The 17,290-nt window shown below is 33.2% G+C and overlaps 1 protein-coding gene across 1 annotated transcript; it reads left to right on the plus strand.

Moving 5' to 3' along the window:
* Window positions 1-6,409: 6,409 nt before the first annotated feature.
* On the plus strand, window positions 6,410-8,174 carry LOC114756126 (benzyl alcohol O-benzoyltransferase-like). Its single transcript, XM_028945043.1, has 2 exons — window positions 6,410-6,868; window positions 7,258-8,174. Exons 1-2 carry the CDS (start codon window positions 6,410-6,412, stop codon window positions 8,143-8,145), a joined length of 1,347 nt encoding a protein of 448 aa, XP_028800876.1. The 3' UTR covers window positions 8,146-8,174.
* Window positions 8,175-17,290: the final 9,116 nt, after the last annotated feature.

The following is a 17,290-nucleotide window of genomic DNA, read 5'->3' on the forward strand; positions in this document are numbered from 1 at the left end:
TATTAGTGATAAAGAGAAATAATAAGGAAAAAGATAAAAGAAATAGTACAAGAAAAAGATAATACAATTAATTAAAAATAAAATTAATAAAATTGTATTTAATGTTCACAAAATTCCACCGTAAATATATTTATAATAATTACTAAGAGAATTATTGAAAAAAATTAATTGCTTCATAAATTTTTGTAAAATGAGTTATTAATAAAATGAGATGGGGTTGAGAATCATAGTCTGTTTGAGAAATGGTTCAATATGAACATGTTGAAAGAAAAAAGAACTCTGAGGATGATATGCTGGCCAAGTTGCGTGCTTCTCCTAGATTTTACTTGGTTCCTTTAAACAATTTTTCTTTATTTATTTTTTTATAAAATAGAGTAATATTTACGGTTTTTCTGAGGAAAAAAGACAAGAAAAGAAAACGTACGAGAACCCTCCATTAATTTGATTGATGAAGTCACGAATTGACTTAAATAATTATAATCTAATGAATGGGAAGGTTGCGTTTTGGACTTTTGGTTCATCTAAATTTGATTTACCAATCCCTTTAAGATAGAAGCAGCAATCAAACACGCAAACCAGATTTGTCCGTACGACAATTTTCAACACGACATTGCCAACTACTCTTGGCGGCTAGGTGCCATCCTGACTCAGATAAATAGTAATATAATAAGTAGTATCCCTGAAGCTTCTATTTTGTTATATTAGTACTCAGCTTACAAATGTAAGATTTACTGTATAATAGATTAAGAAGAATATTTATGTACTTACGTTTTCAAACAACGTTATGGTCTTGTTATTTTAAAAATCATTTTTATTGAGTATCACACACGTACTAGTGCAAAACACATGCTAATTTAATAATTTTATTTTTGTGTTTGTTACTTATGGGGTAGCAGCAGAAATAAATCTATCGTATTTTTCCGTCTGCTCTATTTTTAACCAATGTCTAAATAATAACAATTATTGTGTCTATTCAACAAACACCAGAATACAGATTGACATATATGTTGAAGCCACACATAAAGGAAAACAATGGAAATAGTTATCGTCCCCACGTTAATTAGAACCTCATTAAATAGAATACTACCTCTCATCCTTAATATAAAACCTCATTTGACTTTTACTTTGCTCTTAAATATAAGATCCTAATTCACTTTGTTTCTCATATTTGTATATTTTTTCCCAAAGGAGTCCTTTTAGTAATAGTATATATAGCCAATACACTTGATTAACAAGAATATTTTAAGAAAAATAACACTTATTTATTACAAATAACTAACTTAACTTATTTTTTTAATCTGCTCAAATTATATATATGTCCAGACTCATCTTTTATTCATCCTCTAAACAAGAATGTGGGTAGGAACCCCCACCAAGTCCTTTTAGATGGAGCATTATCAAATTTACACAAAATAATAGCCAAGAGATAAAATTAAGTTAGCAAGCCAATCAGCTACAAACTACCCTCTCTATACGGATGAGAAAAAACAACCTGTACCCTCCTCTGAAAATTCCTCAGCGCGCGTTGGAGGACTCTATTCTGGCATTACTCTCCTCTCCAAGCATTTTGAAGAAGATTGATCACATTCAGAGAATCTCCTTCAATGATCCACTTGGAAATGCCTAATTCCTGCGCAATATAATCTCCCACCCATGGACGACCTCCCATAGCTCAGCAGTGTAAGCATTTGCACAGCCTATGTTCTTAACAAATCCACAAACCCAGCTTCCATCATTTCTCCTCAAAACTCCCCCACAACCAGCGGGTCCAGGACACCTTTTAGCGGATCCATCAAAATTCAACTTAATCCAACCAGGTTGAGGAAACTTCCATTTAACATCCAGATTCAATCTTAGCCATACCAAATTTATTTACCTTCGCAGTGAGAGTCGTACATTCCCAAACATATTTCTTGGTACATATATCAGGTCTTGTAGGCATAGTAAAACTTTCTTTAAAGAATACTTCGTTCGTCCAATTTCATATCATCCAACAGCATATTCCAAACGTCATACTCCACTCACCTCCTCCATCCAAGTTCCGTATAAACCATCTAGCAAGGGTCTCATTATAGAAGCCATCCGCCGCTTGGACACCCAATGCAGTCCAAATTTTCTTAGATTCAGGGCAATCTCGCATTACATGAAGAAGATCCTCAGCAGCCACCCTACATCTCATGCATTTCGGATCTCCTCCACATATTTTCATCCATCTCTTAGCAGTGAGGAGACGGTTTTGAACAGCCAACCAGAGAAAAACTTGGATTCTCCTGGTCACTTTTAAATTCCAAATGAGCCTCCATATTCGGTTCCTTGGACCTGCTTCCATGTTCACTAATTTTTTTATACATGCCGGCTACCACCTAGCTCTTACTCTGGGTTTCTAGCCAAACAATTCTGTCTTTACTGTCCTCCAAACAGGGAGGAGGGATAGCATGACATCTATTGACAATGTGAGCAGGAAGAACTTCATTCAACCACTGCCAATTCCAATTCCTTGATTATCAATAGGCCCCTCCATTACAAGATCTATATCCAAACTTTCTGGATCCCTTACACAGTGATCAATCAACTTGCCTTCTTTTACTAGCCAGCAATCAGACTAGAATTTCACTTTATTTCCTCTTCTTGCCTCCCATCCAACGTTTTGGATTAACGTCAGCCACATATCTCCCACTCGCTTCCATAAAATAGAATCAGAATTTTTAACATCCACCTCTCTCATCAGGTCAGCTTGCCTTTTATATTTAGCTAGCACACCCCGTGAGCAAAGACTTTCAGGATTAGTGATTAAATTCCACCCAATCTTCCCGAACAGCGCGTCATTCATTTCCTTTGCCCTCCTTATTCCAAATCCTCCTTCCTCCTTAGGTTTACAAACATTTTCCCAACTCACAACATCTAACTTTCTCTTTTCATCTGCAGAGCCCCACATAAAATTCCTTTGCATATGTTCACTTTCATTACATATTCCAATTGGAATAAAATCATGCTGCATTTGAAAATAACCTGGTTGCGAAGTAACAGATTGTACCAGCATGAGTCTTCCAACCAAAGAAAGAGTTTGAGACTTCCATCCATTTAACTTCTGTTGAACCTTGTCAATAAGATACTAAAATTTTGCTCCTGGGTAGGTGATTCTAGCACCCAAGTATCTGCCCAAATCCTCCTTCTGAAAACCACTCTGCCCCGAAAGCCGGTTTTGTTTAGACGGATCCACATTTTTAGAAAAAAAGATTGTAGTTTTTTGATAGTTGATTTTCTGTCCAGATGTAGCACCACAGAGATCCATACACTCAAGAACATGTTGCATTTGAGTTTCAGATGCCTCATAAAATAGAAGAAAGTCATCTGCAAATAGGAGGTAAGAAATACAAGTTCCACTGCGTCCCAATTTTATAGGCTTCCATTTTCTACAATTTACAGAGTCAGCAATAATATGGGATAATTTCTCCATAGCTAAAACAAATAGGTATGTAGAGGGGAGATCTCGTTGCCTTATACATCTAGATGGTCTAAAAACCTCTTTTTTACTACCATTCCACATAATCTGCATCTCAACAATGGAAATATAAGCTCGAATGTTGAGGTAGATTAATTTCCTCTAAGGCCTTCAACAAAAAATCCTAGTTTAAATGATCATATGCCTTTTCAAGGTCAATTTTAGTGACCATAAAACCTCTCTTGCCTTTCATCCTTCCTATTGTATGAGCCACTTCTTTAGCCATATATGGCAATGCTTTTGTGTATCCAGCTGCAGTCACAACAGCAGGAAAGCTCTGTGAAAATCCCTTAGATCTCGTTTGGTAGGAAGAATTGAAAATTATAGATAGAGATTGGGATTGGAATTGGAAAAATCTATTAAAAAGGTATTTAACATAAAAGATTGCTTGTTATATGGGATTTGTCAAACCCATATATGTAGGATTGGGAAATACCATGAGGGAAAGTGGTATTCTCCAATCTCATCTCAATGGGTTTGCCTAATCCCATGTAATATGTAATTACTTATACTAAATACTATTTTAACGATTATTTTCAATTGTAATCGTAATCCCTATCCCTCATTTTTAATACTTTGTGCCAAACGGGACCTTAAGGTATGCCTTAGAGTTGGTGAAGAAGGCGAAAGCTGAGGCAACGGTAGAGTATATACAATCGGTGGCTGATCTTATGGTCATAAAAGGACGACCATCCTTCACAATGCGTGGAACATGGAGTGTCTCGGATATTTCGCGTCTTGGGTTCAGAGATGTGGATTTTGGGTGGGGTAAGGCCGTGTACGGTGGACCCGCGACAGCCGGAGCCGATGATTTTCGGGGACTAAGCTATTATGTTGGATATCAGAATGGAAAAGGAGAGGAATGTATAGTTGTATCATGCTCCTTGCCGCTCAATGCTATGAAGAGGTTCATTCACGAAGTGGATCAACCACTTGGGGAATTTGAACTATTATGAAGCTTCTAAATTAATGGAGGTTGCTTTGCAGCTAAACCATATTCTACCGCTGGTGCTAATTATAATACTTCATTCTTATAATTAGGACCGAAGATATTATTATATATTCTAGGTATGTTTTTGCTTGGTTCGGTCAAAGATCTATGTTGTTTCAGGGTCCATGTTATTATTGATTATATCAATTCCAGCATTATATTAATTTTCATTCCCTCACTATTCTTATTAAATATAAGCATATATATGAAAAGAATATTTAATTCTTATCAGAATTATCTAAACGTCTTATGAAATGGACTAAAATTACTTTTTAGAAGGCTTCCTATGATAATCAGTTGTACGGGTTTTGACTAAGTGGGTTGGGTCAGGATCCAATGGATCGGATGCATTAACGGGGACTTTGAACATGCATATTTGGCGAAAATTAAAACCTAAATATATAATTGAAAAAACTTGTCAAAATGATATTGTAAAATCTATAATTCATTATATTTTATAATTTATTACCTCTGTGCATAAACCTAAACTGTATATTTTAGTCGAAAATTTATTACCTTCGTGCATAGTGAAAATTATAAAATATAAGCAATAGCGTGCGGTTCAAAATTTATGATCCTGTGCATGTTAAAAATATAAAAAAACCTGTTTTATTTTTAAAATTTATTATTTTTATACATAATAAAAATAGAAATGACACATTGTTTTATTTCATAATCTTTCACCCCGTGAAATTTAAAAGCTAGTCTGGTTAATAATATGAACGAAATTATTTATTAGTTTTTTACTCTGCGTAACTTATAAATTTTTAACAAGATATCTTATTTCGTAATTTATTACCCCATACATCTCAGTATTTATAAGTCATTTGAAAAATTAATAGCTGATTTCAAGCATGTATAAATAAAAAAAATCTAACATAATTCCATATAATTTAAAAAGAAAAAATCTAAAATCTAAAATTAAAAAATTATATTAAATCAGTAAAAAGTTTTTTATATTAGACTTATAATAAAAAAAATTTTTTTATATGAATATCTGACTAAGTAAAGATATATTTACCGATACATGTACGGTAAAAACCTATTATACTTTATTATAATAATATACAGATAGATAGAAGATGATCACGTTATCATACCCGAAACTTGCTAGCACGAGTGTCCTGAACATTTTTCTTCAAACGCAATATATTTTTATTAAAGAAAATTCTGTTCTAGATATTATTAGATATTAACTATGGACACTTACTTTAGCCAGAATTCAAAGTTTAGTTTACTACATTAATTATGGGGAATTTCGCTAAATCTTATCCCTTAATTGCGTGTCCTAAACTTCTATTCCTTTTTGGTGAGACGTGACTGTCATGTTGGTGAGGGCTTAGGAAAAGTCTTTAAAAAATGACTGTTGAATTTCAAACTTTCAAATCAGAAATTACTATAAAAATATATTATTATTTACTTTTTGAGTGTAATCATTTTCTTTACGAATATAGTAGCCAATACTGACTTGAAATTTTAAAATTCAATAGTAATTTTTTTGAAATTTTATCTAAAAATTAATATATAAATAAATAGAACATTCATGTATAAAACATATGTAATTCAACAAAGTAAAGTTATCAAAGTACAAATCTGGAAGACTCCTGTTTTTTTAGATTCAAAATGTTATCATTTTAAACACAACAAAAGACAGTGCCCGTGAAAAAGACACATAGCCATTAGAGGTCCAGAAAGTTTGCTTCATGGAGATATCTAAAGCTAACCCACGCAGTAAGTTAATAAGACATTGTTGTGTTGGTATTTTGAACAAGTTTCCAAGTAATAAAATATAAAATATTTGTTAAATATTGCTAGCTCCCTCAAAAATAAACCCAACACAACACATAGCTCATTGTGATTAACACATGCACTAGGTCGCCCCCTCCATTTGCAATCTTGTTAATTTGTGTGATGACATGGCTCTGCCCGCGGCGTTTTCCAGCGGTGATTTAGTGTTTACAGTGAGGCGGCGCGAACCAGAACTGGTGGCTCCGGCGAAGCCCACCCCTCATGAATTGAAACTGCTTTCGGACATAGATGACCAAGATGGTTTCCGATTTCAGATGCCGGGGATACACTTCTATGGTCACAAAACGTCCATGAGAGGAAAGGACCCAGCTCAAGTCATAAAGAACGCACTGGCTCAAGCTTTGGTGTTTTACTACCCACTTGCAGGTCGACTCAGGGAAGGAGCTGGACGCAAGCTTATGGTGGATTGTAATGGAGAAGGAGTGATGTTCGTTGAAGCCGATGCTGATATCTCTCTTCACCAATTCGGTGACCCTCTTCACCCTCCCTTCCCATACTTTGATGAACTCCTTTATAACGTTCCTGGCTCAGAGGGACTTCTCAACTGTCCCCTCTTAACTTTCCAGGTCTTCCCTTTCCCCAGCACTTTGATTTCAACCATATCTAAGTTATACAAACACACACTCTCTCTCTACCTCTGGTTTTTAATATAAAACCTAATTGACTAATTTGGAGAGATTAAAAAAATTAATTTAGTTATTTGTTATAAATAGGTATTGTCTGTTCTAAAATATCTTTGCTAATCATGTATACTAGCTAGAATTATCATTAATGAATTCTTTAACGTATGCAACTATTATACGAATTATTTTGAAAAAAATAAATAAATATGAAAGACAAAGTGGACGGGTCTTATATTTATGACCAAATTGAAAGTAAAACAAGTTCTTATAACAAAGAAGGGAAGTAGTATATGTAAGAATGCTCTCATTAATGGTTGCACATGTTGGTATAGGTTACACGCCTCAAGTGTGGGGGATTCATCTTTGCCCACAGCGTAAATCACACTGTAAGTGATGGTCCTGGCATGTTCCAATTCCTAAACGCCGTGGCAGAGATTGCCGGCGGCGCATGTGCACCTTCCGTTGCTCCGGTATGGCGGAGAGAGCTGCTATCAGCAAGGGATCCGCCTAGAGTTACTTGCACGCATCGTGAGTACGAGCAACTGCCCAATAACAATGATCCAATATGGACCCAAGAAAGCATCGTTCACCACTCTTTCTTCTTTGGACCCAAAAAGCTAGAAGCCATCCGTCAATTGTTTTCCCCTTACAATAATGGTGAACACACTACGAGGTTTGAAGCTCTTACCGCTTTCCTCTGGCGTTGTCGTACTAAAGCATTGCAATTAGAGTCCTCCGAGGAGGTTCGCTTTACGTGTGTCAGTAACATAAGAGGCAAATCAAATCCTCCATTATTGCCACCTGGTTACTATGGCAATGCTTTTGTGTATCCAGCTGCAGTCACAACCGCAGGAAAGCTCTGTGAAAATCCACTAGGGTATGCCTTAGAGTTGGTGAAGAAGGCCAAAGCTGAGGCAACGGCGGAGTATATACAATCTGTGGCTGATCTTATGGTCATAAAAGGACGACCGGGCCTCACAATGCGTGGAACATGGAGTGCGTCGGATATTTCGCGTGTTAGGTTCAGAGATGTGGATTTTGGGTGGGGTAAGGCCGTGTACGCTGGACCGCCGACGACCGGAGCTGGTGACTTTCAGGGGGTAAGCTATTATGTTGGATATCAGAATGGAAAAGGAGAGGAATGCATAGTTGTGCCATGCTCCTTACCGCTCAATGCTATGAAGAGGTTCATTCAGGAAGTGGATCAACTGCTTGGGTAACTTGGTCTATTATGAATCTTCTAAATTAATGGAGGTTGCTCCGTAGCTAAACTATATACTATTAAATAGGTCTTACTTCTATGTATGTCTATGCTTGGTTTGGTTATAGATCTATGGTGTTTCAGGTTCCATGTTATTATTAATCATATTAATTCCAGCATTATATTAATTTTCATCCCCTCACCATTCTTATTAAATACTACCTTCGGTCCTTAATACAAAAAAAGTTAATTGACTAATTTGAGTAAATTAAGAAAATTTGTTGAATTAGTTATTATGTGTAATAAATAGATACTATTTTTTTTTAAATACCATTGCTAATCAAGTATATTAGTTTTAATATTTGATGAAAACTTTTAATAATATATAACTGCTATATCGACTATCTTCAAAAAAATAAATAAATATATATGAAAGATAAAGTGGATTGGGGTTTTATATTTAAGGCCAAATCAAAAGTCAAACTAATTCTTATATTAAGATCTAGAAGTAGTATGAGCATATAAATAAAAAAATATTTAATTCTTATCAGAATTATCTAAATGTCTTATGAAATGGACTAAAAAGACTTTTTAGAAGGCTTCCTAAAATATGAACCGCAGTAGCATCCAAGCGCTTCTTTAATGTCTTGATAGGATTCATCTGGATAATCCGACGCACGGGTTTTGACTAAGTGGGTTGGGTTAGGATCCAATGGATTGGATGTACTAACGGGGACTTTAAAAATGCATATTTGGCGAAAACTAAAACCTAAATATATAATTGAAAAAACTTGTCAAAATGATATTGTAAAATCTATAATTCATTCTACTTTATAATTTGTTACCTCTGTGCATAAACCTAAACTGTATATTTTATTCGAAAATTTATTACCTTCGTGCATAGTAAAAATTATAAAATATAAGCAATAGCGTGCGGTTCAAAATTTATGATCCTGTGCATATTAAAAATATTAAAAAAAAATTTTATTTTTAAAATTTATTATTTTTATACATAATAAAAATAGAAATGGCACATTATTTTATTTCATAATCTTTCACCCCGTGAAATTTAAAAGCTAGTCTGGTTAATAATATGAACGAAATTATTTATTAATTTTCCACTCTGCGTAAATTGTAAATTTTATCAAAATATCTTATTTCATAATTTATCACCCCATACATGTCAGTATTTATAAGTCATTTAAAAAATTAATACCGGATTTCAAGCATGTATAAATAAAAAAAATCTAACATAATTCCATATAATTTAAAAAGAAAAAAGTAAAAAAGCTAAAATTAAAAAAATTATATTAAATCATTAAAAACCTTTTTATATTAGATTTATAATAAAAATATATTTTTTATATGAATATCTGACTAAGTAAAGATATATTAACTATACATGTACAGTAAAAACCTATTATACTTTATTATAATAACATTCAGAATAGATAGAAGATGATCAAGTTACCATCCCTGAAACTTTCTAGCAAGTGTCCTGAACTTTTTTTTTTCCAAGCATAATATCTTTTTATTAGAAACAATCTATTCGAGATATTATCAGATATTAAGTGTGAACACTTCCTTTGCCCAAAATTCTAGCTTTAATTGATCACATTAATTACGAGGAATTTCGCTAAATCTTATCCCTTAATTGCGTGTCTTAGACTTTTATTCCTTTTTTGTTAGACGTGACTGTCATGTTGGTGAGGACCTGGGAAAAGAGTCTTGACTTTATGTTAAAACACTATTCATTGACACAAGTACAATTTTTTTAAGCTTAAAATATTTTAAATAAAAAGTTTCAGGCAAAACCCGCTATTTTATAAATTTTGTATGGAAAATCAGATTGATTATTCAACCCACAAGCAGTAGTTCAAGAGTTAGAACAGGGATCAAGTCCATTATAATTAAAATAATTTAATTTAATTAGATATATGAAAATATTCACATATAATCTCAAAATGTAAATTTTGAATAAAAATTAATATAGTAAATAGAACATTTATGTATAAAACATATATAATTCAACAAAGTAAAGTTATCAAAGTACAATATGGAAGACTCCTATTTTTTTTTTTAATTCAAAAATGTTGTCACTTTAAACACAACAAATGACATTGCCCGTAAAAAAGACACGTGGCCATTGGGCGTCTAGAAAGTTTGCTTCATGGAGATATCTAAAGCTAACCCACGCAGTAAGTCAATCTGACATTGTAATGTTGGTGTTTTGAGCAAGTTTCCGACAAATAAAATATAAAATATTTATTAAATAAAAAGAAAATGGCAAGTAAGAAAATAGTTGAGACGACTCACTGGTATATCATTGACGCACATTGATTTTTCACCTCCCGCAAAATATATCATAATAATTTTGCCTCTGCCTCTTCATCTTAATTAATTTTAATAAATAAATATTTCAAAATTTCATCTCAAAATTTTGGTCTTAATATGTAATTAACGGCCGACTAACTGTTGAATTAATAATTAACTCTCTTGAATTTTGAGGGTCAAAGGAGATGATTGTAACAATTAAGGTAAAATAATAAGGAGACTAGTGTGCTTTAGTACTCCTATAAAAATTATGTCCAGAGCACGTATATTTGACCCTCAATATCATTCATTGTTATTAATTAACCACTCCTGAAGTTATCTCGATGGCAAAGATAGAGTGAGATGCACATAGAAATGTCAACATAAAATAACCCTTATATAATTTAATAGAATATAATTAGAAAAAAATATTATATATATATATATGATTTATAAGGAGTCGCCAATTTGTTTCCTCTTGGACTCTAATCTCTCTAACTAGAGTTTTTTAACCCATATACATTAGTTCTAGAGAAGAGGATTTTGATCACGTAAGCATGAGATATCTAGTCTAAATGATTTTTTTTTTGGGGGGTATAAAGTGATCATAGTTTTCCCAAGTCACTTTGTACTTGAAATTAATTTTTGTCAGGGGGGAGTATAATAACGTTAAAGCCCTCCTAATAAGCATACTTCATAAAATTTGAATTTGTATTTTTCTCTTTATGGGGCGATATAGTCTAAATGAATATTAAAAATGTCTTTTAAAGGGTTATCTCTACTTAGGCCCAGCATTAATCAAATTTCATCCAATTACATGGCCATAAAAAAAAAGTTATCTATACATTTCATTTGATACCAATTCTACTACTACTATTACTTTTAACACTGTTGTCACTGCTACTATTATTCATTCAATCTGCTTTACACAATTCAATAGAATTTAAGGGTTACAAGAAAGAAATGCAAATTTAGCTTTCTAAAACTTGCAAGTCATATATCTATTCTGTGCATCACAGTGCTGAAAAAGGCATCAAGATGATGAAATGAGAAATCAAAGCCAAGAGTACAAAAGAAAGAATTAATCTTACCATTTTGATACGTTCATATATAATAAGAACCTTAAACTGATCGTTCTATAAAAACACATCAATATGGATAATTGTTTGTTGCAGCTGAATTATCATTTTATTGAATAAAAAGCCAACAAACTACACATAATTACAAAACCCTAATCATAATCATCACTTTGACATCAGAAAACAAGCATATCATTCAGCATGAATCATAATTTTAAAAGTAATTTTACGATAAAAAGAATAAGTACGAGGAGTTATATCTTGACTTGTAAAAAAATACTTTTAAAAAGTGCTTTTTAATTTGGAGGTATCCAAACACCCTACATTTAATTACATCCACACACTAGTTCGTTTTCTGATCGGAACTCATCTAAAAATTCTATGATGCCAAAAGCGATTGCCATGAGAAGCCACCCTCCGCTCAAAAACCTCAAAGATGACTCAACTACCGGTGCCTTCCCCAAACGTGCTATATATCAACATTCCAAACGCTGGCGAGGCAACGCTCGCCACATCCGCCGCACCGCCAACCCCACCTTGTACTCTCTTATAAGTTTGGGATTTTTTGTGGTTGCGCGCATGGCTGTTTTAGAGGCATTTTAAGGTTAAGGCAAAATTATTGGAGAGTCTGGTGCACAAATTTAGCAATTCTTGTATTATTTTTCTAATATGTTTCTGTTGTAAAATAGCTTTTTTGAAATTGATTTTGGGTTGCATGGGGTATTTGGTAATAAGAACCGTTATAATATTGTTAATAATATTTTATGAATAATGCATGAATTAGAAAAACTACCCATCTTATCTTTAATATAAAAACTACTTAACTAATTTAGATATATCAAGAAAGCTAAGTAGATTAATTAATTTTAACTAATACGACATGATCTTCATCTATTACTTCTATGTAACATTAGATTAGATATCAATTTATAAGTTAAATAAATTAGTTTGAAAAATAATAAATATGAGTGATAAAGTACACTAAAGTTTTGCATTTAATTCTTTAATTGGCTTTTACATTTAAGACTAGAGGAGCTCTTACAAATATATAAGAAATATACTACTCCTCCGGTCCTAAACATAAGACCACTTTGTAGTGTAATTTACACTACAAAGTGGGTTTATATTTAGGATTGGAAAGTTTTTTTTTTTTCAAATATGCCTTTATTTATAAGATATTAGTGATAAAGAGAAATAATAAGGAAAAAGATAAAAGAAATAGTACAAGAAAAAGATAATACAATTAATTAAAAATAAAATTAATAAAATTGTATTTAATGTTCACAAAATTCCACCGTAAATATATTTATAATAATTACTAAGAGAATTATTGAAAAATTAATTGCTTCATAAATTTTTGTAAAATGAGTTATTAATAAAATGAGATGGGGTTGAGAATCATAGTCCGTTTGAGAAATGGTTCAATATGAACATGTTGAAAGAGAAAAGAACTCTGAGGATGATATGCTGGCCAAGTTGCGTGCTTCTCCTAGATTTTACTTGGTTCCTTTAAACAATTTTTCTTTATTTATTTTTTTATAAAATAGAGTAATATTTACGGTTTTTTCTGAGGAAAAAAGAAAAGAAAAGAAAACGTACAAGAACCCTCCATTAATTTGATTGATGAAGTCACGAATTGACTTAAATAATTATACTCTAATGAATGGGAAGGTTGCGTTTTGGACTTTTGGTTCATCTAAATTTGATTTACCAATCCCTTTAAGATAGAAGCAGCAATCAAACACGCAAACCAGATTTGTCCGTACGACAATTTTCAACACGACATTGCCAACTACTCTTGGCGGCTAGGTGCCATCGTGACTCAGATAAATAGTAATATAATAAGTAGTATCCCTGAAGCTTCTATTTTGTTATATTAGTACTCAGCTTACAAATGTAAGATTTACTTTATAGTATAATTTATACTGTATAATAGATTAAGAAGAATATTTATGTACTTACGTTTTCAAACAACGTTATGGTCTTGTCATTTTAAAAATCATTTTTATTGAGTATCACACACGTACTAGTGCAAAACAGATGCTAATTTAATAATTTTATTTTTGTGTTTGTTACTTATAGGGTAGCGGCAGAAATAAATCTATCGTATTTTTCCGTCTGCTCTATTTTTAACGAATGTCTCAATAATAACGATTATTGTGTCTATTCAACAAACACCAGAATACAGATTGACATATATGTTGAAGCCACACATAAAGGAAAACAATGAAATAGTTATCGTCCCCGCATTAATTAGAACCTCATTAAATAGAATACTGCCTCTTTTCCTTAATATAAGACCTCATTTGACTTTTACTTTGCTCTTAAATATAAAATCCTAATCCACTTTGTCTCTCATATTTGTACATTTTTCCCCCAAAGGAGTCCTTTTAGTAACAGTATATATAGTCAATATACTTAATTAATAAGGATATTTTAAAAAAAATAACACTTATTTCCAGCAATCTCATCAATCTTTTCCCAAAGCTCTTGCCATTGGTTCTCATGAGGATTTGCATAGACAGCAGTGAGAAACCATGATATCAAATTACCATAACAAACATGAGAACAATGAAGGAATAGTGAATGTCGCAACAAAACCTCAATTTTAAGGTGGGCATCATTCCAAAATAACCAAAAACCCCCCAGAGAAGCCTCTAGCCTCCACTAACTCAAAGTGTTTGAAACCCAACGAACAGATAACATGCGCCACCTTCGTCCTACTAATTCGTGTCTCGAGCAACACAACAAAATCTGGTTTATTCATCTAAATCAAATTCGCAAGAGTAGCTATAAAGCCTTTGCTAGTTGCGCCCCTACAATTCCACACTCTGAATTTCAACATTAGCAAACAAAGTTGGAGATTTACCTTCCTTTTTACATGACAACTCCTCATTCTATCCAAACTTAGAATTTCCACAGGGACCCTTTTGGCCAAAGACAAGTCTTTTTTCAATCCAGAAGCCCCTTTCTTTAGCCATGTCATCACCATAAAACTATCAGACCTCCTCTACTAAAGTTTTGCGAGGCTTGTGAGTCACTTCAAGACCCATATCATATCCCTCAGTAGTCCCCTCCCCACCCTTAAATGGTGCTAACCTAGTCTATCTTCTTAACTTAGGAGGTTGGGTCCTACTAGGTACATTGGAAATATCCATCAATAGAGCTATAGGGTTCTTTGGTGTAACAACACTACTCTTCTTCTTCTTTTTTTAACAAACCTCCTATCAGCTAAAATGACTTCCTTCCTCGCATCTTGAGCCATTCTATCGCCATTCCTAGAGACTACGTAGTTATCAAGGACAATAAAAGGTGAAGAGGTCTGAACACTACCACTTTCAACCTTCACTCTCCTCTATCTCCTATTCCTCAAGACTACCTTCCAAGGACTCTCTTCCAGGTTCAATAGCCCTATGCTTTCACGCTCTCTAACAACCATACCATCCTCTAGGTCTGCAACCACCTCATTACTATTCCCAAATTCCTTCTTCATGTCCAGGCAAGAGTTCTGAAAATGTCCATACATTCTGCAATTTGAGCACAAAGTATGCAAACTTTCATATTCAATTTGTTTCATCTCTCCATCAATCATATAATGAGGAATTAAAGGTTTAGTTAGGTTCGGTTCTACGTACACATGGGCAAACTTGTTTCTCCCTCTACCAACGATATACTTATCTAACCCAAGGACCTTACCTACCATACTATCCAAATTATATAAAATCTTCTTGTCAAACAATTCAACATCAATACCAAGAAATCTTATCCACGTAGCAATCCTGTCTATCTTTTCTTTGCGAGGGTATTTGGATTAGCTTATTTATGTAAGAAGACTTTTGTCTTATAAAGCACAAAACAACTTTTCTTATAGCTCCTACTTTTGAATACAAAGCTATAATGTAACTCTAACATTGTTCAATATATTCTATAAAGTGATACTTACACATTTGTCAATCATGACCAATAATCACAATATTGTCCTGTGCGATGTTTGTGCCAAGATTCATCATCTTGGATCCTTTTAATGCATGCTTGCAGAAAGTAGAAGAATTGAACTTTATCTGGCATCAAAAATTGCATTCGCTCAAAGATTTGGGAGATGGAAAATCCACAATATCACTCTTTCCATCCCCAGTTTGAGATTGCATTGCCAACTTCTAATTTTGAAACCAAGGTGAAGAAAACAAGTTTGAATGCTTTGTAAAACCATCGGTTTATTAGTTGAGTGGATTTATATGATCCAATTTAAATAACCATGGTGCAGAACAAAGCCCAAACAATGGGACAGCTACAACCCAAATAACTGTTTGCTACATCTACATTGCATTTCTAGTAGGGCTCGTTTGGTTCAATCCCATTGCACTTCGCATTGCAATGCAGTGCCATGTAATGGGTATACAATGTAATAGTAATTACGTCATTAGTGTTTGGTATGTTTATAAATGAGAGTGCAATGAAGTATTTTTTTAATGATCATATAAAATTAAAATGCGATAAAAAGACCATTTTACCCCACAGATAATTCCCTCGCTCGACCCCTTTTCCACATTCTCTCGTGTTCATCAGCTGCACCCATTCCTGTGGCAGAGGACGCGCACGGTAGACTTGCATGGTTGTTTTTTTCATACAGTTCTATGTCTAAGCTCTCCCTTTGTATTTGTCATTGTCTCGCTCAATTAAGGTCAAAGGTTAATGCACAACGTGGTTCTAATACTCATTTCTCACAAGATTTGATTAAGAAATTGGGTTGGCGATTAGACTTTGGCCATGTTGACACAGACATGGTTAGTGCAAAAATTCAATTCTTATTCCCTGGTATAGTTGGTTGTATCAAATAATTCTAATTTTAAGTCTGATTTTGTGTTGTTGTTAAAAAGAAATTTTGTTTGAATGGGGGTCTCTTATTATTTTACTTGTCCAAATATACAGAAGATAGAAACCGTAGGAGGTGAACCATGGACAACCATTTCAAGCTTAGATGATGCCAACAAACTTTGGTATGGTCTGTAATCATTGAAAAATTCATGAGTTATGCAAGTCATAACATATTTGATGAAAATAGTATATTAAAAACTTTGACATGTACTAAGTGCCAAATTATTGAATAAAAAACAACATTAAAAAAGAGGAATTCATCAACGTGTAATAATTTGCATAATGCGAACCCAAGAAAGAATGTTAGCTATATTACATAATCCAAGGACTTTACTGTTATGATGACTTGTGGGGTTTCATTCAAGATTTCTGGTTTTACTCATCCAAGTAAAATAATTTAAATTTGGCATATCATGTTGATTCCAACTTGAATTTACACTTTATCTTTTCTCCATGCCGTAAGTTTGTTTTTTGCCCTTTTAAAAACAAATTCTGATTGAATTTATACAGGAATTGATTTCTTGCAATTCAGGCCTTAGAGATAGTTGCTATAGTATAGGGATGTTTGATGCTGCAAGCTTAAGCTATCAAAGTGAGGAACTGATAGATGGATCAGGTCTTCTTCACATGATAGTGCAAATACCAGGATGAACAAATCAAGCAAACCTGAAGACACTTCCAAGTTGCAAAACGTGAACCTTTTCTTTATAAGACGTGTGTAAGGTGGCATCATATTAGATGCTCTTAGAAGGAAAATGTATTGTAAATATTTTGTAATGAATCTCAATGCCACGGAAAGCTATATATTTTCTCTATTTCCTCATTCAATATTTCTTTATGATAGTCACTATTCATTAAATTTTGAAATGCTTTAAAACAGTAAAACCAATCTGGTTA

Source organism: Neltuma alba, unplaced genomic scaffold, assembly GCF_004799145.2.
Source record: "Neltuma alba isolate B1F8T4 unplaced genomic scaffold, ASM479914v2 tig00010372_pilon, whole genome shotgun sequence".
Classification (NCBI taxonomy): domain Eukaryota; kingdom Viridiplantae; phylum Streptophyta; class Magnoliopsida; order Fabales; family Fabaceae; genus Neltuma; species Neltuma alba.